The 26,532-nt window shown below is 30.1% G+C and overlaps 2 protein-coding genes across 5 annotated transcripts; both read left to right on the top strand.

The window, feature by feature from the left end:
* Positions 1-1,980: 1,980 nt before the first annotated feature.
* LOC108346041 (inorganic pyrophosphatase TTM1) lies at positions 1,981-13,706 on the top strand. 3 transcript variants are annotated; one of them, XM_017584974.2, is made up of 12 exons: positions 1,981-2,223; positions 4,498-4,861; positions 6,494-6,608; positions 7,580-7,775; positions 7,865-7,978; positions 8,059-8,232; positions 9,000-9,194; positions 10,947-11,069; positions 11,146-11,258; positions 11,417-11,540; positions 11,881-12,153; positions 13,222-13,706. In XM_017584974.2, the coding sequence occupies exons 2-12, from the start codon at positions 4,528-4,530 to the stop codon at positions 13,438-13,440; spliced, it is 1,980 nt and encodes a 659-aa protein (XP_017440463.1). In that variant the 5' UTR covers positions 1,981-2,223; positions 4,498-4,527; the 3' UTR covers positions 13,441-13,706. The 3 variants fall into 3 exon arrangements, with proteins under 3 accessions (XP_017440463.1, XP_052734214.1, XP_017440471.1); XM_052878254.1 differs by lacking the exon at positions 1,981-2,223 and adding an exon at positions 3,908-4,020; XM_017584982.2 differs by lacking the exon at positions 1,981-2,223 and having other exon boundaries at positions 4,714-4,861; positions 6,538-6,608.
* A 4,474-nt stretch (positions 13,707-18,180) lies between these two features.
* LOC108319654 (agmatine deiminase) lies at positions 18,181-25,991 on the top strand. Of its 2 annotated transcripts, none has more exons than XM_017550869.2 (11): positions 18,181-18,359; positions 18,773-18,980; positions 19,069-19,182; positions 19,267-19,356; positions 19,437-19,524; positions 19,681-19,736; positions 19,828-19,906; positions 20,871-21,005; positions 21,868-22,100; positions 24,852-25,010; positions 25,555-25,991. In XM_017550869.2, exons 2-11 carry the CDS (start codon positions 18,891-18,893, stop codon positions 25,636-25,638), a joined length of 1,128 nt encoding a protein of 375 aa, XP_017406358.1. In that variant the 5' UTR covers positions 18,181-18,359; positions 18,773-18,890; the 3' UTR covers positions 25,639-25,991. The 2 variants fall into 2 exon arrangements, with proteins under 2 accessions (XP_017406358.1, XP_017406352.1); XM_017550863.2 differs by having other exon boundaries at positions 18,182-18,359; positions 18,835-18,980.
* Positions 25,992-26,532: the final 541 nt, after the last annotated feature.

The following is a 26,532-nucleotide window of genomic DNA, read 5'->3' as shown; positions in this document are numbered from 1 at the left end:
AATGTATTTATCCATAATCATCGTAATTAGAGATGAAAAAAATTCAACCTGAATAAAATTCGTGATGGATAGTTAGTATTCACAGATATTTACTATCTGCGAATTGCGAGTAACAAGATATTTTAATACTCGCTTATAAACAGGTTGTATGCGAGTATTACACTATTCGACCCGCAGATACCTGTTACCCGCTAAAAAATTGAAATTACGCTTTTATCCTTAGATTTTATTCTTTTACCTCTTTGCCTCTTTCTGCATGCATATGTGTAACCGTATTTTTACTTATCCATTGACCTTATTTGGATATATATTTTAAATATTATTTTTATTTTTTTGCAATTTAATTTAGATTTCATTTAAAAACTTATAAAATATTTTTTTTAAAATATTTGCGGGTTGAAAGCAGGTATCTGCAGGTTGAAAAATTCGACAGATTTTGTTTATGCGGATATCCAACGGGTAGCAGGTCAAGTAACAAGTACAGTTTTATCCGACGGGTCGGGTTGCGAGTAGACAGTATCCCTGTCCGACCAGACCCATTGTCATCCTTAATCGTAATTATAAAAAATTCCCATTACTTGTCGGGAACACGTACATATCTACAAATATTTAAAAAGTATATTTTATAAACTTTTAAACTAAAATTATAAAACAAAATATAAATTATTTAAAATATAAATTAAATTTTAATTTTAATTAAACTTAACCTATTAACAAATAAAATAATTTTAATTTTAATTAAATTTAACTTAATAAAATATAAATTAAATTTTTATTTTAATTTGTTGTAAGTAATGGATACTTATAAATACGAATAATGATACTATACTCAACTTGTTTATAAAAATTATTAAAATATCTGTTATCCATTCGTAAATAATAAATATTTACCAATATCAATTATTCATTATAGATTTTATCGACATATACTCCTAGGTATAATTATTTTTGTCTTTTTTTTTAATAATAACCCATTTAAAAGGTGAGTTTTCGAGATATCAAATACATTGAATAAAATGATTGTGAGATCAATTTTTTGATTTTTTTATTTAAAACTTTAATAAAATTGTTATCTAATTAGTTGAACAATTTATTAAATGTGTTTATTTTACAAGGGCGAACATTAAATTGATTGCATAACTACTAGTTTATGTTATTTTAAGAAGTAAGTTAGTGCATAAATATTTGTTTATGTTTTTTGTTTTTTTGTTATAGTTCACTTCGTGTAATCACGTCACACTCCTTTATATAGTTTGGTAGGTGTTGGGGGCCCTTGTGGAAAATAACATCAATGAATGAAAATGACATTTGTACTCAAGAACAATATTCATTTTAATTTTTAATAAACTTGACTTTTAATGTTTTCAATAAGGTATATGTTCTTTTATGGTATCTCAGATCATAATTTTATTTTATCCAAAATATTTATAGTTTATATTTTTATATAACTTATAAACAATTTATTTTTTAACTTATAAAATTCTCAATATTTTATTAAAAGCATATATGTTTTAAATTTAAATTTATTTATATATTTTTTCATAAATTATTATATTTAATGGTATAATTTAAAATATAAATTTTGTATTCTATAACGTAGAATATTATTTTATATTATGAAATATAAAATAAAAATGTAATTTTTTGTATTTCAAAATGTATAATTTTTTTTTGTATTTCGAATTATATAAATTGAAATATATATTTTTATTTTGTATTTATGAATATATAATTTGAAATATAAAAATTCATATTTTAAATGATATATTTCATAATACAAAATTTTATGAAGTAGAAGTTGAAATTATGAAATTATGAAAAAGATAACCATTTTTATTAGTTATTTTCTCCTACGGGGCAGGGTTAGGCCCATATATCCTCTCCTTTGTCACTGGGCTCTAGGCCCATATATCCAGTTAACTGTAAAATTTGTGGTGAAATCGTAAGGCCGAGAAGGGTGGACGAATTTGAAGCCGTTAGATCACATTGAATGGAAAAAATATCTCTTGTCCCTCTTCTTCCTCTCGTCTGTCTGAAGGAAGAAAGAGTACCGCGTCAAAATTCTTTGTCGTCGTTTCTTTGCTTATTTTCTCTTCCCAAAACCATTTTTCTCTCCACATCTCAAACTTTCCTCTTTCTATTTGTTTCATCTTGGAGTTGCCACGGCTCTGTTCGAAGCCTGTGAAGAGGAACGTGTTACATTTCAATTCCTGAATATTCAAGGTACGGAAGAAGTCATTAACGCCTCGTTAGTTTTGATGAGGTTGTGCTGGTGATAACACGGCCTGTTCTATTTTCCTTGTAATTGTTTTTGTTTGGATTGTTTTACTTGTTTGATTCTCTCCTCTCTGATTCTCTGAGTTTAGTTACTTTCTTACTCTTGTTAATAGTTTGTGATTTTCAAATTAAATTACAATTAGTGGAAGAATTGAACCAAAAAGATTATGACCAGGGAAATAATTACTGCAACCGTGAGTGTTGAATTTGTTGGAGTAGATATTATTCGAAGTTGAATTGTGTGAAACGCGTTGAATTAGTGATACGTAAACTTCTGGTGTGATGCTGGGGAATAACGTTCGAGATTCGAGCAACACTATCGTTGTAGAAATTGCAAATGGGGCTGCTGTTTCGGAAGAGTATAGAAATCTCTGAAAGGAACGTGTTGAGCTGTTTTAATTTAGACCACTTGTGCTGTTTGCAAGAAAAACAGAAACTGCCTTCCCCATCACCTGGGCCACGCCCACTAATTGTTTGTGTCTTTGGTGAATATATTAATTGGGTTTAAATTTAACCAATATTAAATAAAAAACTGTACTTACACCTAGTAGTTAGGGAATCTTTATAATCTTGTCACACCCAAAGGAACTTGACATATTTAAATCACTCTTCGTGTACAAGATTTAACACACAACAACATTAATAATAGTAATGGAGTCTATAGTCAAAATTAAGATGGTTAATTAATTTCTTAAATTGTTCTGTGCATCTGTTTAATTAAGTCATAAGTATTTATAGTAATAGCAGATAATGTTGATAGATATAGAGACTGATATACGAGAATTGTGATAAGAAGGAGATTAGTAGTAATGGGTTAATTAATATAATAGTATAGAAGGTTGATAGAAACCTGACTAGGATTATTATCCTTAAAAAAATCAGAGATATAGATCGGGAAGAAAAGGACTAAAAAGAAGAAACAGATTTAGAAGTCTAATGGGTCTGACACGTTGACTCCCTTGAAGAAAAGTAGAACCCAGGCGGTAGCCCCGCGCAGGACCCCACCTAAAGAAAGGCGCAAGACGGAAATAACTAACGGCAGAGAAGATAAAGCAGCTGAAACTATGTGTGAAAGACCTTCCCGTGGGAGAGCCTTCTCCGATGTGAATAAACAGGTTTTAGGACAAGACAAGAAATTGAAACCCTAATTTTTGACTGGGTTATTTTTTCTATTGAGATAAATTAATTGGGGTATTGAAACCCTAATTTTTAATATTCTGGGTGATAAAAACTCAGATTTGTGTCATTAAATATAACTTCACTTTTCATTTTATTTTAATCAAACAATTAATCTACCTTTATCCTTAACCGTGATATAAATATGATTTTTAATAAAATCATATTTCGATTATATTACTATATATATATATATATATATATATATATATATATATTTAACATTTTTAATTTATTATTGATAAAAATAATAAATTATAAAATCATATATCTATATATATATATATATATATATATATATAATTTTATAAAAATAATATTCAAAAGATTATGTATTCGTTATTAAAAAAAAGAAGTTTTTATTGAAGTATTTATTTATTAAATGATAAAATTGTGGAAATTACTATGGATACCACCCTTTTATATAATTGTACCGATGATAAGGAGCTGGTACTTGAATCCACAGTGTAAAAAAAACACTATGATAACACAGTTTCCGAATTCCGTCACTTTTCAAGAGGCTCGATCTCTCTGTTTCACTATATCTAGCGGTAGTTTCTTTTACAGGTGTTTGTCCTTAAATTTGTTCACCGTTTTGCTTCATCAAATTTAGTTCAATTTTATGGTCCTATATATATAATGCATTTTTGGTTGAATATTTGAAGTCAACTCCTGTAATTTTTTTTCAGCCGTTTTTAAATCCACAACAAAAGAAAAAATTTGTTCAATTTTTTATGATTCTTTCAACCTTCTTAGGGATTAAAAAAGTTTAGGCCAAGACAAAAGTTTAGTATCTTCATTCAGTATTCTTTTCACATGCATTTTGTAGTTCTGTGTTAGTGGAAGTATGTATTTCTCCCCCTTTTTCCTTGTAACGGTAAAACGTAGTATGAGAATGACAATTTGTTTGTGTTATGTGTTTTGAATTGTCAAATTTCATCTTTTGATTCCATGTGCAATTTATGCAGTTCTGAGTCATTATTTGTTCCTGTTTGGTTTGTATTTTTCTGTTCAACTTTCATTGCCAATTTCATTTTTTTGCAGCATATGACTTAAACAACTTTGGTTTCGGTAATGGCACAAGATACTGTTTTTGGTGCTGACTCACCTCGACGACGTCTATTGCGAGATCAGGTTCAAGTTGTTAAAAGAAAGGATTCTGATCGCTACGAAATTGTTCCTATCCAAGATTCCCTGTCATTTGAGAAAGGATTTTTCATATTCATTCGTGCGTGCCAATTACTGGCTCAAAAGAACGATGGAATCATATTAGTAGGAGTTGCAGGTCCATCTGGAGCAGGGAAAACTGTTTTCACTGAGAAGATCCTCAATTTTATGCCAAGCATAGCTGTCATAACAATGGACAATTATAACGATTCTAGTAGAATTATTGATGGAAACTTTGATGGTAAGTCTTTCTTCAATTATTTACTTTTAAGTAGTCTATGATGATTGTGTATATCTGTATTTCTTGTTTCACTTAGGATTTTGCAGAGTTTTCTTTTCTTTGCCTGAGTGTTACTTCCTGCTACTCGTGAGTATGACCGAGAACTTTTATTAGCAAAGTTACTTCTGCTGCTGCACAATTGTTTGCAATTAAGAAGAACACAAACTAACTTAAGAAATAGAGGGAAAAAATAGGGTTCAGAGTAGAAAACAGAGTGATACGTGTTTATTTCTCTTCATGTCCGTAGTATGACTATTATGTGGTAATATAATGTTCTAAACCTGTACTTTCATATTCATCAGATGTATTGTATTTTTTTAAAGCAACGTTCAATTTTTTAAAACAACGTTCTAAACCTGTCCACAAATGGTTTGATGCGCATTTTGTTGATTTTGCCAAGGTCAATCTAAAGCTATTTTTTAGCAATTTTCAAATATACAGCTTAATATTCAGGTTCTCTATGGACGGTGACAGATGTGTCAAGATTTTTTTTGTGGGTTAGGGGGCAACGGGGTTAGAATTGATGAAATTTTTCAAGAGATGTGGTGACAGTCCCTTGCTACTTTCTTTGCACACAGTAGATTGCACGGCCTCCGTTTTATTACATGTTCAATGTATATTTGAGTTAGAAATAAACTAGCTATATGAACACAGAAACAGCAACCAATAATAATACATCGTTAGACACGCTATATGTTTACCAAATTTTGAAGTTGAACCAAATAATGAAGTGGATTGTTGCTGAAAGCACCGATAAATAACCTCTACTGTCTATGGCTATCTCTATAATATTGCCTGACTAATAATCCTAAAATTATTTCACCTCAATTTCAGTCTTCTTGGAAACTCATTCAACACCTTAAAATTCACATTCATGATGTCAAAAGCGCAAAAGCTAGTGCTACTAGAATTCGCTTTGACGTGAAAAATCATTCATGACCAATTTCCAAGCTCAGACTTAGACAAAACATCTTTTTAATCTTGAAATTTGTTGACAGCCGTGGAGACTCCTAATACATTGTCATAATTTCCAAGTTTCCTTTGCTGGCCTAATAGTAAATATTAGTGTAAATTACACTAATAAACCTTGAATTTTACTCAAATTACATTGACACTCCTGTTTTTATTATTATTATTATTATTATTATTATTTTTTTTTTATTTTTTTTTTAATTCTACACAAACCTCCTCATTGTTTTAAAAGGCATTGCATTTCCCCCGTCTTACTTTACCCATGTACCCATTTACGTTTTAAAAACATTACACATGTCTCTCTCATTGCATTACACATGCACCCTTTATAGGAAAGTCATTGTAATGATGAAAAAAAATAGTGTAAGTTTAATTTGAAAAAAACTTCATGGGATCTCAACGTAATTTTCTCTATATATTACTCAATTACTCATTCTTACATAAACACACACTTATCATCTATTGTTGGCAATATGCACAAGTTTCCCATAAATCTAATCTAATTTATTATTTTCATTTATAACCAATAGTTTTACTTGTTAATCATATTAATCAATGTTCAAGAAATAAGAAGGGATGTTATGAAACACTACATTCTAATGTCATTGTTATTTGAAACAGACCCTCGGTTGACGGATTATGATACCTTGCTTGAAAATATACAGGGTCTTAAAGCAGGGAAGCCTGTTCAAGTTCCACTATATGATTTCAAGTCTAGTTCTCGCATAGGTTACAGGTTGTGTACCTTTTTATTTTTATCATTTTAATAATGTGCAATTGTCTATTTTCTAGTTGTTCTATCTAGGTTTATTCTCACAGATTAGAGAAACGTGGAAAAGAGAATACGAAAGCTAATGAAATTCAACAATGTTTTATATGGATCAAGTTATTAGATTTCAAATGCTTTATGCGCAGCATTAGATAATTCTTGTCATCTGGTTATTTGCAATTGAATAATCGACTGTTCAATTATTGAGTGTGATTAAATCAGTTTCATGTTTTGATACTCAAATTGAAAAGTGATTTTAAAATTATACATTCATATAAAAGTATATTTAGAAAATCACATTTTATTTTAAAACTATCAAATGTGTATGTAAAACTATTTATATATATTAGCATGTAAGCTGTTCGTTAGAGATGCAGTATAATAAAAGATGTTAACAAGCAAAATAGTAAAAAAATATTTTTTCTATAAATGGTGATTTTTCAGTATAAATGAGATCACTTAAAACTAAACATATTATAATTTATCAAAAAAACTTACATAAAAAAGATTGGTTCTTATTGGAAAGATTGTCAAACACCCGCCCAATAAATAGTCCACATTCAAACAATATATATATATATATATATATATATATATATATATATATATATATATATATATATATATATATATATATATATATATATATATATATATTTGTGTGTGTAGTTTCCTCTCCATCCCCGGCCTCTCTTCTTCTACTATTACCCCTAAGCACGTCATTCTTCTCTCTCCGTTCTTATTCACGTAGCATGTGTAAATGCACACCTATTAATGCATCCGCCTTTGGAAATCCACAGACACGCAAGAGGTACAGGACAAAATGTATAAATGTGGAAATACATGAGTACTAGAATTAGCATCATATTATTCCAACCGAAGATCTTGTTTCATTTATACTTATTTTGTTCTTTCCTTTTCTACTATTTTCTTTACAGGACTGTTGAAGTCCCTAGCTCTCGTATTGTAATCATAGAAGGCATCTACGCCTTAAGTGAAAAATTAAGACCTTTACTTGATCTTCGTGTTTCTGTCACTGGTGGAGTTCATTTTGACCTTGTTAAGCGTGTATTACGGGACATTCACCGTGCTGGTCAAGAGCCTGAAGAAATAATTCATCAAATCTCTGAAACGGTTTTCACTGATCCCATGTTAGATTTTTTAGGAGTGTTGAAAACTTGCATTGCACAATGTAAGACCGATTATTTTGTTTCCCTTTGTAGGTATATCCTATGTATAAAGCTTATATTGAGCCAGATCTTCAAACAGCACATATAAAAGTCATAAACAAGTTTAATCCATTCTCTGGATTTCAAAATCCCACATATATATTGAAGGTGATGTCCTATGCTATCATAGTAAGGTACTCTATATTTTTAAGTGTACTCTTGATGATACATTGTGTTGGTTGTTCTAGTCAGCAAGAACTGTGACAGTTGATCAAATCAAGGAAATTATTGCTGCACAGCATACTGAAACCAAAGAGGAAACGTATGACATATTTCTTCTACCGCCTGGGGAAGACCCTGAAGCTTGTCAATCATATTTGAGGATGAGAAACCGCGATGGAAAGTACAATCTCATGTTTGAGGTTAAGTGATGGAAAACTAGTCTAGTGTTATAGTTATATCAATTTTTAAGAGAATGTCTAGCAAACAAGGCATAATTTTGAGGGGGTTGTAAGAATGCATACAAAACTTAATTGAACCTGTGAGAGATGCTTATGGTCCCTTTAGGTTTTTTTAAACTATTTCAATAAGCTTCAGGGAAAAAATGATCAAAATATGTTCTTTGAGCTTAATTTAGTAAACTTCATATTGAAAGCTTATGAATAAGTTCTTGTTAAATATTTATGTAAGTATTCTTAACCAAATGTGTACTTTGGACATTTATTTTATGCCAATGTGTCACTAATAATATTGTTTACTTACAATATTTTTAAGAACCTATTATAATGAAAAGAAGCTTATTTAGCCCCCTGTATAGTTACAGTATAACCACTCATTGGTATTGTGATACTTAATATGACCCCTGGAAGAGAAAAAGAAAACCATAGATAAATTTTCAAAAGCTTAAACTTTTGAACTTTTTTTCGGTGTACATATCTACCACAGACTCCTTGCAAATTGAGTTCTTGAAATTAATGAGACATGTACTCCCACTTATTTTTCTTCTTTTACTGACTTCGGTACGTTGTTTGTCTCAAACCTGTTCTTTGGTTGATGCCTTTTTCAATGTATGGAATTATTTTCTTTTCAACATCCTCCTTCCTTTTGAGCTTGAGATTTGCTGAGAATTTTGCATCTAGAAGTAAAATTACTGAAAAACCTCTATAATGGTAATGAATTCTTGTTTCAGGAATGGGTGACAGATAGTCCATTCATAATATCTCCTCGAATTACTTTTGAGGTCAGTGTGCGCCTTCTTGGAGGGCTGATGGCCTTAGGATACACAATTGCTTCTATCCTGAAAAGAAGCAGCCATATCTTTCGTGATGATAAAGTGACCATAAAAACTGATTGGTTGGAACAACTGAATCGCACATATGTTCAGGTATAACGACATATTGTTTCTATCATTCCTTACATACCTTTTATGCTTGTTGATTGTTATGTGACAAGTAGTCTTAACTTTTGATATTTCCTTACTCTTGAAAAAGGTTAGGGAAAAGATTAAAAATATAGAAGAAATTCTTATTCAAATTCTTGATGAAAGCAGGACAAGAGGATTCATTATGTAAAACTCCACTGCCCTACATATAAATACTATGATTAGTAATAAATAACTCATCATATCCCTACAATGTCTCAATAGTCCCAATAACTAATAGTATATCCTCGTAATTCAATACTCCTTCTCAAGTTGATGAATGGACGCCTATATTTCGCAGTTTGCATGTAAGATCTTGCAACTGCTTTGTGCAAAGTCCCTTTTGCAAACAAATCTCTCAGCTGAAATTCTCATGGAATGTAGGATATAATGACAAGACCATTATTCTGTTTGTTTTTGATCTCGTGTTTGGTCCTATCATGTTGGACTAAATTGTTAACAATACTTATATCCTATTAGTTATCACAAAAGAGAGCCATAGATTCTTCTCTTTTCACTTTAAGATCATTCACTTTCCATACTAGAACATGCAATATTTTGGGATGGATCTCCTATCAGTAACTAACCCAACATAGTTTGCATCAATATACATCTCCATATTTAATTTTCCATCCTTCTTGAACAACAATCTCTTTCCTAGACTTGTCTACAAGTACTGAAGAATTCTATTCACAGCCTGCAAATGTTGCTTCTTTGGATCATTCATGAATTGACTAATCGCACTCACAACATAAAGTTATGTTTGGTTCGCCAGGGGCTATAAATGACTGAGCTTCCCTACTAACAATGTTGTGAAACACGAGGATTGTAGGAAGATAAATGATTGTAATTCAAGTATTGTACCGAGTACATATATGAAAAACTATATTTGTAGGCCTATGCATGCATTAAAATTAATATAAACAAGAAAAATAACTCAATATATTGTAAATATTGAGATCCAATACATAATACAAATGGAATAATAGGTTCACATGTCATATAATTGCTCATAATAACCAATAAATTCGTATTGCTTAATACAAACAAACTATCCAAGGTGATAATTTGTCCTCCTCAACATAGTCTTCCTCCTCATTAATGTCATACTGTCAGGTGACAGTATCAGACTGACAAACCAAAATTGTTCTCATTTAAGTGTAAACCTTGGAATAATAGTTTACTGTTAGTCTTAAATTCTTTCTTCTTTTGCCTTCGTTTTCAAACCTTGTCTAAAGGTACCACTTCCATCATTGACCATAATAATTCCTTGTACCATTTTCCCTCACCTATTTCTTATGTGAATCTGCATAAAATGTTTTAGAGCCAGTATCATTTCAATACAAAATGTTATGTTTGCATTAAGATTATTAATAACAAATGTATCTATTAAAATGATCATCTTATTTGTTTACCGTTGGCATTGTTATTGTGTTTTATTGTAAATATCCTTATTAACTTATTTTCTAGTGTTTGTTTCTCCCATGTGTCCTTGTTAGATGGTATTAGAGTGGTCCTGGACTCGGTTTTAAACATAACATTAACACAGTAACATATTCCAGCCCTCAGGCACTTATTCAAGCCTAAGAACTTCAATGTTTTTGGCTAGGCCTGGAGGTGTATGGAGGTCGAGATACATGCCCTTACCTATTACATGTTTGTCTTTGTTTCTTTTTGTTTTCATTCACTGAATACTTTATTTATGCTGTTTTCAAGGTGCAAGGGAAAGACAGGAACTATTGCAAGTTTGTAGCAGAGAAACTGGGGTTGGATGGTTCCTATGTTTCTCGCACTTATATTGAACAAATTCAGCTAGAAAAGCTTGTGAACGATGTGATGGTATAAACTATCATTTAACCTTTTATTTGTGGTTTAAATGTTTATACACTCAATCTCTAATCTGATTAAACTGCAGGCATTGCCAGACGATCTTAAGTCAAAACTCAGCATAGATGATGACGTAGTTTCAAGCCCCAAAGAAGCCCTTTCCAGGGCTTCTGCAGATAGAAGAATGAAGTATCTTAATCGGTAATTGTTAACTTTCATTACCTATTTGTCCTGTCTTAAAAATAATAATGATATTGCTTCTACTTGTTTTTCATATTTGGAGTAAGAATTTCTGAATCTGATTAAAAGTTTGTTAAAGTAATGTTTTTGTCATGTTCTTCTCGTTTTGTTTTCTGTAGTGGTATTTCACACTCATATTCGACTCAAAGGGACAAGATTCTACCTAAGCTGACTAAACTTGCTATAAATAACAGAAGATTCGATGGAAGAACTCTGGAATCACCTGCATCGATTGCTAACCATGTAATATATATATTTTCCTTGAGAAAACATTTAATTGCAATCATTTTGGCCTCTTCATTTATCAATGTATCACCTGTTGTGTCTTATTTTGTGGAACATGGAAAAGTACTTGTTGAGTCCATAGACAGAAATGTTGTAACATAATGATATACAATTGCAGTGCATATTGGCAAGAAACTTCAGAAAATATCTATCTTAAAATTTTATGGAAATTATATTCACCTGGTGTTTTGGCATATAGGTGTTACAAGTAATAAATGTTTGCCATTGTGCCTAAGAAGTTGAATTTTCTACCCATCTAAATGATTCATCTACTGATATTTGCTTTTGAGTTGTCCAGGGGGTCATCACTCAACTTTCTGATCAAATTTCCACATTAAATGAACGAATGGATGAATTCACCTCCCGTATTGAAGAATTGAATTCAAAGTTTGCTAGCAAAAAAGTTTCGGCCAGTCAACAAAACTTGGCTTCACAGGCTGAGGCCGGTAATGGCTCAGGCCCTACTTCCTTGTTTGTAACTGGATTAGGCAATGGTTCATTGACTGGATCATTGCTGCCTAATTCTTCATCATCTTCTCAATTGGCGAAAGAGTCTCCCCTGATGGACGAGGTTGGTCTCCTGATTTTTTAATTCACGTGACATGATTGGTTTATCAAAGAAAGAGAAAGGAAAGAGAAAGAGTAGAAAATGACAAGATCTTGTAGATTTTTTCCTAGGAAATAAGACGGAAGGGAAGAAAAAGTTAAATAATAAAATGAAACAAATGGCCATAATAATAAAGGTTAAGAACCTAAAGATAAGAATAAATTAGTCTTTTAATTACAAAAGATTCTTTTTCTTTAATTAGAAGGATAGACTATATAGATGGGTCAATTCTTTTCCTTCCTTTCTTTTTTAAATGCTAAAAAACAGTGAAAGGAAAGAAAATTTTGGTGGTTTTCCTTCTGTCTTTTCATTCCTCCCAATTTCATACCTTCTAAACACGCCACGCCATGACAATGCTATGTGCTACACATATCATATGCATACTGTGCATGTGTCTATTGAGTGTAAAGATGCGTACTGTGTCTCACCTGAGATTGAACATGATGTAAAGGACTTGTAATGGATGGGAAAAGATAAAGATTAAATTTGTATAAGGTTTTGTTGAGATGGTCTTGCCCGTGTTTAGGAATAAACTTAGATACTTTTAAATGAAAAATACAACAATTTATAGTCTTAAAATCCAAAAGTCATTAAATATTATTTAAAGTGATTGGGAATAATTTAATGAAGATTAATAATGTCATTTACCCATTTTCCATATTCTGTTGAACAACATATATGGTTCCTTATAGGAAAAAATGACTTTCACCCACTTTTTACTTTACAACCTTTTCACAATTCTAAATAATAATAAAATATTAGAAATAAATTATTTAATTAAAATAGAAAATAATTTATTTTATAAAAAATAATTAAACTAGGAGTAAAAAATTTATGCAGTTGTGAACTTATCATCCTCAAAACTAGGTGGATATTATGTTTTGATATTAAGTGATCTTGTCAAACATTTTCATTCAGGAGCTCCCATTTCTCTTCATTTCAAACAACATCGAGCACAAATTTCTACTTTGAAATTCTGCAAGGAGCAATAGACAATTGAGTTCTTTATTTAATTATTATTTTTTAAAATAGGTATTAGTTATTGCACGGGGACAGCGTCAAATCATGCATCAACTTGACACTCTGAGCAATCTTTTGCATGAATACTTTGGAGAACGGTCACGCCTTGGAAGACCAAATCAGACAGGTAGAATGCGTGAACCTGATTCTGTTGCCATCCCTATGGTTCTGACTCTGGTCATTGGTGTTGTTGGTGTGTTTTTGTTCAAGGGTGTGACATCCCAAAAGTAGGGTATATATATATATATATATATATGTGTTTCTTTCTATTTGTGAGAGAAACCTCGTAAATATAACTATATAAAGCTTAAAGAGTTTGTGAAAACAATTACATCTGCGAGTGACTGCTTCACATGAAGTACTAGTAGTAGTGGACGACCTTTTTGGCATTCACTTAAGACGTAATAGAGTCGTGTGGCATTACTCAATGTATAAACTTCTGAGTGTTTCTTCTCGTTAAATAATTCGTCCACTTAGTGGAATACTGAACTTGCATATATCGTTTATGGCTTCCGTGAGACTACGATAGATCTAAACCACTTGACTGTTTTAGCGGCGAGTTTACTCAACGTAATAAACTGTTCATTTATACAAAATTGTCTCTAAGTAATTAAGTAATATATAATTTATGTAATTATACTATAAAATTTCAGTTGAAAATCATAATCAATATTTACACTACATTCTTTTGGTTAATTCTAATAAAAATCATAATTTCTTGATTGTTAAAGAAAATAAAAGCATGTGTTTTCAGTATTTAGTGGTGGTTTAGGGATTTAGGGTTAAAGAAAATAAAAGCATGTGTTGTTCATTTCTTTATATCACTTAATTTCAACTCATTCTTCTTATTTTCAAATTCAATGAAAGAGAACGAGATAATGTATCAGAACTTGAAAGACAGTGATAGAATATGAAGGAAAGATGTTGATAGGGGTGAGAGTGGGAGTGTAAGAAAGGGGAATATAATTGAAAGTTTGCTTTAATGTTCTTTCTATTTCCAAATCATGTGCATCAAATGAAAAGGGTGGATTTTAAGTGTTTCTTTATGCTTGCTTATTTTAAGTTATTTGTGATTTGTGGAAGTGTCATTATCACCCTCATACAGTTGTGACATGAAATAAGAGGAAAAAAAAACTGACTGGAGCGCTTATGCTTATGCTTTTACCCTTGTTTTTTTTATTTTTCTAATCCAACATCCACTATATATAGTGTTACATGATATTATTCTTTCTTTATGAATGACAGAAATCTTACTTGACCAACACATTTTTTACATTAGTTTTTATTATTATTTATTTTAATTTTTTACAAATACAAAAAATAATTCTTTTTTTATCATTTTATCCCTATAATAAATTTTCAAACGATTACTTTGGTGTAAAACAAATAACTGGAAAAGGCAATGGTAAGAAAATAGAGCCATTTGGATGAAGAAGAAGAGGACAAGGAAGATGAGTTATAAGTTCCGCCAAAAGCGGACATTTGGATGTGTAAATATATATATATATATATATATATATATATATATATATATATATATATATATATATATATATATATATTTATTGACACATTTTATTTTATGTATAATTTTATAAAAAATAAATAATTTTAATAATATAACAAGTTTTGATATATAAATACCATATCTATATATTAAATTACATATATTATGATGAGGTTTGATTAAAAAAGATTGCATTTAGTATTTGTGTTGCAGCCACATGTTTAATTAAGAATTCTTTTTAATTAAAATAGAGAATTTTATAAATGAAAATAAAAATAAATCCTGGAAATATGTAAAAGGACAAGGTTAAAGCTAAAAATAGGGGATGCCTATTATATCTTTACAAAATTCTTAAAAATATGAAATATGTTTACAAAAATATATTTATTTATTTAACATTTAAATGTACATCTTAGGTGTTTCTAATGTTTAAACTTAAGTATATCCTTAAATCATTATTAGTAATCGGGATGAATAAAAAATATATGTAAATGAGTGTCTATAAAGTATTCAATCAAATTACATTTAGTTGTTAAATTAAATGTTAAAATTATCATCATTAAATTTTTTAGGAATATTTTTAAAATTATAAAGTATTAGGAATGAGAATGAATAAGATTGGTCATGCCTACTTGTCGCGTTTGAAAAAATTGTCCTCTGAAAAATATTCATTATGATATTTTTATATGTGTTGAAATCTATGAACATATATATATATATATATATATATATATATATATATATATATATATATATATATATATATATATATATATATTGTTTAAAAAAAATTAAAATACAATTTTACATAAAATATAATTTTTAAGAACAATTTAAATTATATTACTTAATAAAATATTATCTAAATAAATTTAAATTTTGAAAAACAAATTTAACTGAGTAATTTTAAAATATAATTTTAATATTTTAATATTTCATAAAATAATTTTAATATATATATTAAATAAAATAGTATAAAATATATGAAGTCAATTTAAAAAAAAACAATTTATAATTAATTTTGTTTTACAAATATTTTATTTTAATTACAATAATTTTTTAAAAATATTCAAGTAAAATTCGGGATATCCATAAGCCACCTCTTTAGCAAACAATTAATATTCGTATTTATTTTCGAAGGATATCTATTAAACAATTATTTAATATTTATTACATATTTTATGAATATGTTCAGTTTTTTTTTCATCCTACAGCAAAAACTGAATTTTATAATTTTTTCCTGTAAAAAATTCTTTCACTTATTTATTATCACCACTAGATATACGCAACTTTTTAACTATATCCTTTTATTGTTGATATAGTTTTTTATATTTCAAAAAATATATATTTTTATTTAAAAAGAATATTTTAAACTATAGAAATATATAACTTTTGTTTAATTTAATTAGAAAAAATATATATAAAAATATGACAAATATCACATATTTTAATTGAAATTTGTAAATAGAAAAATTATTAAAACTTATAAAAAATTATTTTAAAAACAAATATAAAAATAAAACTATCATTTAAAAAAGCCAAAATGAAAATTGATATTTAGTATACTGGTATACAAAATATTTCATATAAATCTTCTAAATCTTTTATATATAATCCATAATTAGTCATACTTCATCATTCACTGTCATACAACTTTTTAGTTTGAGTCTTTAAATTTGAATTTCAATATCAAGTAAACATGACAACTTCAAAATTGACGAAGAAGATACAGTTCAATAAAAGGCAACACCATGAAAGCAATGAGCATAGTCATTTGACTATAATGGAAGAATCAATTTGGAGAGACAATGCATTGAACATGATAAATCTACTTTGTTTTCAATCAAATCACTTCCCACGGACTTATTACTTAATGTGATTGTAAAGATAAATTATGAATCTTACATTGATCATTACGACATGAAAGTATATCGTAGAAAAATTTTGCATGTCTGAAAAGACAATTATATGTGGCAACAAATTTCTTTAGAAAAGTTTTTGTTGAGTTCATGGTCATGTAAAGAAACAAGGGCATTTGATATTTTCATGCAAAGTTGTAAGGAGAGTGGAAATATTGAAGCTTTGTATAGAAAGAGATTGAGAGAAATAGTTAGATATAAGGGAAATATTGAAAAAAAAGGCATTAAAGATTTGAAAATAGCTGCCAAAAGGGGTTATCTTGAAGCAAAATATGTATATGAATTTGATCTCATTGTGTTCATACCATAATGATTTAAGAAAATGAGTTGAGTATATGCAATTTTTAAGAAATGTCAAGTGTGTTGTAAGGTGTAAAAATAAGATAGTAATTTTGTTAGGTAACCAATGGAGAAAACCTTATCCAACACTGATGCACAATCCAACTCCTTTATGTTTCGATGGATAATGTAATGATTGGAATACGAAGAAGTGTTATTCTTGAAAAAGAGTGGACAGTGAAAATGATAATATAATATTAAAAACTCATGTGAAAATTATAGGTGAAATGTTGAGTTAGACTTTTCTTTTATAATATTTTATTTTATTTTATTTAGTTTTAGTAATCTTCCAATCATGCAAATTATTAGTTTTTTGAAATAGAGTATTTGTAATATTTTGTTTACAATTATAAATACTTCTTTATAATATACATTATGAGTAGAAATGTAAATAAAAATGTAAAAAACTCCAACTATTTTGTGTAAAACATGTAAATAAAAAACGGTAGAGAAAATAAAAAAAAATCACATTTAAATAATTAAATATAAAAACACTAAATCCTTAAAAATATTTCTTTTTATTTATATGTTTAAATACAATAAAAATAATCAAATTTATTTCAAATATCCTAAATTGCTATATTTTTAAATTTCTTTTAAAATAAAATTTCTTAAATATATTTTTACACTTTTTTATTTTCAATTTTTTATGAATTTCAATTAAAAATTCTATATTTTTCATTATTTTTAAATTTCTATTTTATGTGTTTTTTCTAACTATTTAATAATTTTAATATGTTTTCCATTTTAAAAATTTAATTAAAATATATATATTTTGTTATATATTTAATTTTCTATTTTGATATATTTTTCTAAATAAAACTTATTTGTAAACAAAATCTATATATTTCATAACTTTAAATATTATTTTTATATTTTTTCTAAATAGAAATTAATATTTTTCAAAAACAAAGAAAGTAATTAAACTGCAGCTATAATAAAAGATATGACAAAATAAAATACATATAATATAATAAATATGTGAAGAAGTTTATTCCTAAGAAAAAATTCGCAAATACGTCTTATTCTTTGAAGACTTTTATTAAAGAAAAATAAAATTATATAATAAAAAAAATAATTATAGGATAATAAAATTTTGACTCTTTTTTAACAATATTTTAACTCCCGTGTAAAAAAAATGTATCCCTTTTTTTTTCAATTTTTTATTTTTATAAAATTAAAGAGAGAGGTTAGCAACAGTGAATCTCTCTGAATAATAATGGGGTGTGTCCCTGGCTATCTTATCTTCGTACCATTTCTGGTGTACTCTGCTGCTCTGCCATTATCTTCTATTGTGCTTTCTACAGAAGTTTGGGACGGTGGCGTTACAGTATTCTGAATTCGATTGTATCTTGCGAAGGATCTTCGTCTTTGTTTTCATTAAGGTAAGTAGTTATTCCAACCCTTCACGTCGTTTCACCTTTTCGTTAGGCTTGCATGGGATAGGATCCGATATTGTTTTCACCATTCTGTGATTTAGTTGTAATATAATAGGTTATGTTCTGCTTGTTCTTCTACTCAATATCAATCTTTATATTTTTGTCATTTAGGATTATCATATAAAAATCCTTGAAAGTCTTCGTTGGAATAGGCCAATTTATAACAAGTGAGGTGGAACAAGCTGGGTCTTCTGGGTTTGAGTTAGTTATAAAATCACTTTTTAATATAGGATCAGAGACGTGGTTAGATTCTATCTTAACTAGTTCTAAGTGGTCAATTTTGTTTTCACCCCACTTTCTAACAGGATTTCGGGTGCACTTTTAGTGAACTAAAACGGGATATGATATGTATCTCCTAGGTTAATTATGACAAATTAGGTTGATTCTCACCGACGTTATTTGGGATTTGTGGTCACTTTAGCTTGGTTTCAACATCGAGCTTCAAAAGAAAAAAGGCCAAACCGAAGCTAGAATTTCATGATGCAGCTCCAAGGAACACCCTCTGCTATTGGATTCTACATGCCTGCAGAGTGGGAAATCCACACTCAGTGTTGGATGGGTTGGCCAGTGAGTACTGCATCTAAACTCTATTATTATTTTATTACATATTATTATTATTATCATTTTTTGATTACAAGCCCGATGAGTGTAACAGGAACGCCCTGATAACTGGCGAGAGGGCGCCGCACCCGCCCAACATGTGTTTGCCAGGGTGGCAACTGCCATCTCAAAATTTGAGTCTGTCACTGTTTGTGTTAGTTCTGTCCAGGTAAGTTGTTGATGTTAGACGTTATTTTTATTAATGGACATTATTGTTGCGGTTTTCTTTGATGCTGCCAGAATTGTTTAATAGTGGGAGAATGCACGAAGTCAGTTGCCTGAACATATCAGGGTGGTTGAGATGAGTATGAATGATTCTTGGTTTCGTGATTCTGGACCCACTGTGAGTTTCTCTTACTGTGCAAATCAACCTTTGTGTGATTGGATGTATAAGCATGCTGTGTGATTTGTTTTGTTTGTTAGTTTGTTGTGAGAAGAAGCACGACAACAGAGTCTGGTGGTGCAGTTGACAGAATTGCAGGGATTGACTGGCAATTTAATAGTTGGGGGGGTAAGCACCAGGACACAATTGATATTCAGATCTTTTTATTCTAAAAGCGTTTGTTGGGATGGCTTATTTGAAGAATGGTTAGGGGATATAATATGATCTTATTATTGTGTGTTGATTGTTGGTTCCTTTACTAATGGAGTTTTATGAACTGTTTAGGTTTAGAAGATGGATGCTATAGTGATTGGAGTCTTGATTTGCTTGTGGCTAAGAAGGTTTGGAATGTTCCACATTTTTCTTATTTATATATTTATTATTTTTTTGACCATGTGAATTCTTTACCGATTTTGTTTTCCTGTTTGCTAGATTTTGGAAACTGAGAAGATTCCAAGATTTCCGCAATCGATGGTGCTTGAAGGTGGAAGTATCCATGTGGATGGAGAAGGTAAGAGTTATATAGTGATTATTTGCCATGTTGAAGGTACATTTTTTTCCATGTAGATGTCCGAACTAGTAAATCTGTAACCATGTAGAGGTACTTGTTTTTATTAATTTCCTCAATGGCTAACCTGCTGTTGCTGTTACTTTTTAGTCAATTATTCATGCAATAATAATAATTAGATGGAGAATATTCTATATAATGTGGTCAATGGAGATCTTGTGAAATGATTAAATAAGGTGATATAATTTATTTGACGCTAAATGTTCTTGTCCCATGTTTTAATAAATTTATTTTGATAATGTATCCTAACCAGTGGTCTTTATGTTTTAAGCCTTCCCTTGATCATCACTTATATTTGTTGTGTATTCCTATTATGTTTTTCAGTATTTATTTGGTGTTTCTTCCTGGATAGCTGCTAAAACACTGGTTGTTTTCTGTTATCATCTCAAATTATAAGTCTATGTAGCTAATGAAATTCCTTTGATGTTGTTGGTGTTGGTTTCTAATCAAAACTGGAGTGACTCCTGTAATCTGCATAAAAAGACTTGCATTAAAGACCAGTGCAAATTACCAAGGTGGAAATCCAATTTTGATTGGAGAACAGAACCTCAGAAGCACCCAAAGAACTGCAAACAAGTTTTGCCTTATTTAAAAAGTTTTGTATACAAAGTAGAATTTGACTTTGACTGGGTACTACATGCCTGTTATCTGGCAGATATTCATCTCTAAATAAATGCACTTTTACTGCTGATTTATTCAATAACTAGGATAACATGCAGCTGTGCAAGACAGCATTTTATTCTTGCTGTATTCATGAATGTGGTTTTGTTAATTTCATGTCTTTCATTTCATTTGTCAATCAGATCGTATATATTTAGATTTACTGCTCTACCTTGATGCCTATATGAATTGGTTAAAAACTGTACTAGTTTTTTTGGTTTACTTCGGCGTTTTTGTCTTCCTTCAGGAACTTGTCTTACAACAGAAGAGTGCCTCTTGAACAAGAACAGGAACCCTCACTTGAGTAAGGACCAAATAGAGGATGAACTTAAGACATATCTTGGAGTCAGGAAGGTTATATGGTTGCCTCGTGGATTATATGGTATACAAACTTGATATTGCTATTCTAGATTAAGAATCTTTCCATAATGTAAGGTAGTTAAAAAATTCCCCTGCACCAGTAATCATGTGTTGTTTCCCAAGGTTTGATGCAGAATTGCAGATTTGTTTCGTAGCAAGAATAATTTGATTCAATACATGCTAAAACCTTGACTTGCGTAAACTAATAGAACAATGGATCAATATATGGTTCTACTTAGAATCAATGATAGCAAGATAATTGGTTGTAGAACCATATAATGATACTTGTATGATAAGTGAAATATAGCTGTTCTCTTCTGCTGAATGCCCTTTGTGTCAGGAAATTAACTTCTGTGCATTTGACTAGCTTTCCCTGTTACATAAAAGACTCAGACTTTCACTATTACTCAATTAGTTTATTGTGATTATATCACCTAAGTATTTTTCTTTATTACAAAATGAAACTAAAATTAAGGTACAATTGACAAATTTCTTTCTGTCCTTTTTTGGGTGAAAGCTAATACAAAATATTGGGAGGACACATCTGGACACTAGTAATGAGAAATTTGGAGTTTTTGCCTTAGTCTTGCCAGTTAGGTTTCTGTAGAAAGAAACAACAATCCGGTAGATATTTTATTTTGTTATGGTGTTCTTATAACTGTCTTTGGGGATCCTTGTGTTGTTGCTAACTTCAGTAATGACTTTTTTTTTTTTTTCCTTTTGCACTTGAACTCCATTTGAGGCTGCAAATTTTAAGAGCACATGTCTGCCCCTCCAGATGACCTTGAAGTATTATTGTACATATTAGAGTATATATCATAGGTTCAAAGTGGTTTGTAGATTTTACATATCCCCCAAAAGTCTAATATACTGCTTTTATGCAGGGGATGATGACACGAATGGTCACATTGATAACATGTGCTGTTTTGTGAGGCCTGGTGTGGTTATGCTGTCTTGGATTGAAGATGAAACTGATCCTCAGTATGGAAGATCTATAGAAGCTTATTCTTTGCTTTCAAATGAAACAGATGCTAAGGGTAGAAAGTTTGAAATCATTAAAATCCATGTTCCCGGTCCACTCTATATGACAGAGAGCGAGTCTGCTGGGATTTCCCAGGTAAACATTTTTTCCTTTTCATGTAGTTTTTCTGTTCTTGGTTGAAAATAATGATAATGAGAAACAAAATACCTAGTCGTCATTAGTACTTCATTTCATTAAAAAATTAAGGAATAGTTCATACTGACGCCATCATTACCGAAATATATCTTTAAATTTTACAATGCATAGTTGCTGTTGGTCATCAGCTATGGAATTTTATGATTTCATATTGCAGCTCATTCCTTTTTTGTCTGTGTCTCTGGTTTTTCTTTTAATCATGGTGTTGCCCCTATTTTTTTCATCAGTAATTGTTAAACTATTGGAAAAAGAGACATTGAACTTAAACTGTATGTTTCTGAGACAACAAAATGCTTTGTTAATTAAGAAAAAATAGTTAATACAATAAATTTGACTCAGTTGTACAATACCCTTGTCATTGTTGCCTATGGTAACAATGTCGTCCATGTATACAATGAGATAGACACATCCTTGGGAAGAATGATGATAAAACAGAGAAAGATCAGCATCACTTGCATCACTTTTAATGATTTCAAACTGATGGATGATAGTCTTAAAATGCCCAAACCATGCTTCGGGTAATTACTTAAGGCCATATAGACTATGAACCCGAATAGACAACATACCATATCAAACAACTCTCCCTTAGTGACAAAACCAGAAAGTTGCTTCATATAGACTTCTTCATCAACATCACCATGTAGAAATGCATTTGTTAGGTCAAGATGAAACAGAGTACAATGGGGAATAGTTGCAATGGAAAAGAAAAGTTTAATAAATTTCGTTTTGGCAACGAGAGAAACTGATAGTATAATCTTGGCTATAGATTTTCGTGTATCCTTTGACAATCAATCGAGCTTTATAGCAATCAATGTTACCATCAAGTCTTGTTTTAAGTGTGTACAACCACCAAACCCAACAATTTATTTGCCCGCTGGGAGAGGAACGAACTCCCAAGTACCACTACTTTAAATGGCATACATCTCATGAAACATTGCTTGATGCTACTCTAGATTAGATAAAGCTTCACCTGGAGACTTAGAAATGGAATCAAAAGATAATAAAGACAAGCAAGTGTTATGTATGATGGAAAGTGAATGATAGTTGAGGTTTGTGTAATGTGAAGAAAGGTTATGAGTACACCGTGAACTTTTGTGAAGCAATACATATCATTATCCATTGAAGATGGGTCCCGAACTGAAATATCAATAGGTCGTGAATAATCTTGATAAACTTTTGAAGAGATGATGGAGAAGCTTCCAAGTTATGGTAAAGCCAACTGGTAGTAATGAAGATTGCTAGTGATAGGAAAGTGACTATATATGTCATCATTAGAAGGAACAGGTTCGTAGTGTGCAAAAAACTCAAAGAAAGAGACATCTACATATACAAAATACCCATGAAGATGGAGAGAAACATCTATACACTTTTGAAGGATGATGTTATCCCACTAAGACATTTGAACGGAGAAAATTTATCTTGACTAGGTGTGAGGTTGTGCACAAAACATGTGGTGCCAAAATCACATGGAGGGAGACAATAGGAATGAGGAAAACGGAGAAAGTGGGATTAAGGACATATGATCTCATCTGGTTAATGAGACGACATGTTGTAAGGACAGCATTCTCCAAAAATGGCGAGGAAGATGAATGGGAAGAATTGTCAAAGTATTTCCAATAAAACGTATGTTTTTTGTGTTCGGTTACTCTATTTTGTGAGGAGTACACGAACATGAAATTGATTTAGGATATCATTGGATACCATGAACTGCTAGAATTGGTGAGACAAATATTCATGAGCACTATCACTCCGAAAAAATGATATATCAAATTGTTTTTGATTTCATTAAAAAAGCTTGAAATATAAAAAAACACTTTTGATTGATTCTTCATTTACCAAATCTAAGTACATTAGGATAATCATCAATATAGGTAACTAAATAATGATAACTAGATGGGGTGGAAGGACCCCAAATAACAAAGTGAACTAAAAGAAAGGAGACAAAGTTCGTTTATTAAGAATATTAGGAAAAGATTGACTAGACATGTTTTAAAATTATCACTATCTTTTGCAATTTTGTCAACCCAAGATGTATGGATTATCATTGGAGACCATAGATGCACATACCAATGGTGATGGAGAGAGAGATAGGAAAGGTCATATGACTCACATCCAACGCCAATTGAGCAAAGCGATATATGATCCTGCAAGTTAACATTTTTCATTTTACATTAACCACTATATTGTTTTATATTAATCACAAAACTTCATGTTTCTTAACACATGAAGATAAGGAAGTAAGATGACGGCAAGATACCAATCATGTCATTATTCAATTGAAAAATATAAAAAACTCAAGTACTCAATTGGCAAAAAATTTAATAGAGACTCAATTGAAAATACACAAATTTATAAGGGACTTGAAATTTAATTTAGCCTAATAATTGTAATTTAAAATAAGCAAAATGAGGTGCCATAAACTAGACAAATATTTCATGCAACTTTTAGTGACAGTGGTTTGCAATAGTCGGTTGTATGCTTAACTGTGATATTCTAATAATGGCTATGGCGCTATACTGCAACTGATAATGTGAAGATTAACATACTGAGCTCAATGCAACATTGATACCTGTGATACGGTTAAAGATTGTTGTTGTCTGTTTATTGCAATTGTGAGTGAGTGATGAATTATGAAGCAGATAGATTCACTTCCATTTAATTTTTGATACGTTATAACTTTATATTTGCTAGGACGGTGAGGCTAAGCCAAGACCTGCGGGTACTAGGCTTGCTGCTTCCTACGTAAACTTTTACATTGCAAATAAAGCTATCATTGCACCACAATTTGGAGATAGAAAGTGGGATGACGAAGCTATCCGAGTCTTATCTAATGCCTTCCCTCATCATGAAGTAAGTAAAACTTTTGTTAACATTTTTTTTTGGTTAAAGAATCTTGTAGAGGCACGTATAGTTGCAATAATTACCGCTGTTTGTGTAAATAAAGTAATATTTACGAATGGTTTATAGGAATTTAGGGTACATTTTCTCTAAAACGTCTTGAAGAATATCCCTTAAAAGGGTACATTGTCCCACCAGCCGGTCTGGCTGGTCGACTTCCTAGTCGGTCTAACTTATTAACCAAAAGGGTATGTAAAATATATTAATAAATATTGTTCTTAGTAATACATATAATTTAGGTATTTTGTATTATAGGATTTGCTTTTTGTTTTTATAGTTATAACACTATTCAATAATTTGGATTTTTGCATTGACTATCATAATGAATTATTGAATAAATTTGACGGTGTATATAGCTGTCGTTTGGCCGAGCTGCAGAGCCAGTAGTAGCAGCAACATAGTACTAATCTTTTATATTGTACTCTTTTATATTGCTTTAGTATTTTGTATGGTTCTTATTACTGAATCACATTTTCAAATGTTTGCCGGTTATTAGGTTGTGGGAGTTGAAGGTGCCAGGGAGATTGTTTTGGGCGGTGGAAATATACACTGCATTACTCAGCAACAACCAGCAGTTTAATCAGCCGCAATGTCAATATTCCTTGACAGGTGGTATTGATGCTTTTAGGTTTTCAGAATGATTATTTACTGCAAATGAGGAGGAGCGTGTAGCAGCTTGGGTGGAAGGGTATGCTATTCAGATGGAAAACCGAGGAAAATAAAACCAGATTTATTAATTTTAAATCTGGATATCGTGGTTACTCTGAAATAAATCCTATTTATTTCACTTATTTTTCAACGGAATAATAGTTTTTATTTTGCTACCAAGTTGTAGAAAATGGATCCTGCGTTGTTTTTTGGTGTTCAGGATTTGATAAAAAAAGCAGTGCAGATCATTGCTAAGTCTTGAAATGAAATAACAAAATTTTGATACTCCGTGTTAAATTTGCACACACTGGAAGATATCTCGAAATGTCTCAATCAATCGCTGTGTTTTTTGGGTTTTGTATTAATGAGTGAAAAAGAATTATTGTGAATTGGTAGAGGCTGTAAAGATGTGATCTATATTTTTATATCTTTACCGTGCCCTGTAGAGATTTCTTACCATGTCTTGTGAATATCTTTTTCTTGCACTTCCATAATTTTCATAATTTTTAATTGTGATTCCATAAGGAGTCTGTAATTTAGAAGTAAATTTAAGTATTTTTTATATTGTATTTTTTATTTTAGATTTTAAAATATACAATTTGAAATATATTTATTTTATTTTGAAATAGACAATTTAAAATACAAAAGTTATAATTTAAGTTATATATTCTGAAAAATAAATATATTTTAGATTGTAAAATTTTAAATATATTTTGTATTTTATATTCTATGATATATAATTTGAAATAAAAAGATTGTATTTGACATGATATATTTTAAAATATAAAAAATTTAAAAGTGTATGTTAAAATTATGGAAGGCCAGA

This window comes from Vigna angularis, chromosome 1, assembly GCF_016808095.1.
Source record: "Vigna angularis cultivar LongXiaoDou No.4 chromosome 1, ASM1680809v1, whole genome shotgun sequence".
Taxonomy (NCBI): domain Eukaryota; kingdom Viridiplantae; phylum Streptophyta; class Magnoliopsida; order Fabales; family Fabaceae; genus Vigna; species Vigna angularis.
Note: the sequence above shows the minus strand (reverse complement) of the source record. Positions and strands in the feature narration are given on the sequence as shown.

Coding starts and splice junctions, on each gene's coding strand:
- LOC108346041 (XM_017584974.2), top strand. CDS start 4,528: ATGGCACAAGATACTGTTTTTGGTGCTGACTCACCTCGACGACGTCTA. Junction 6,609..7,579: donor AGTTCTCGCATAGGTTACAG/GTTGTGTACCTT, acceptor TTTTCTTTACAG/GACTGTTGAAGTCCCTAGCT. Junction 11,070..11,145: donor AGCTTGTGAACGATGTGATG/GTATAAACTATC, acceptor ATTAAACTGCAG/GCATTGCCAGACGATCTTAA.
- LOC108319654 (XM_017550869.2), top strand. CDS start 18,891: ATGATGCAGCTCCAAGGAACACCCTCTGCTATTGGATTCTACATGCCT. Junction 19,183..19,266: donor TTTGTGTTAGTTCTGTCCAG/GTAAGTTGTTGA, acceptor ATTGTTTAATAG/TGGGAGAATGCACGAAGTCA. Junction 22,101..24,851: donor AGTCTGCTGGGATTTCCCAG/GTAAACATTTTT, acceptor TATATTTGCTAG/GACGGTGAGGCTAAGCCAAG.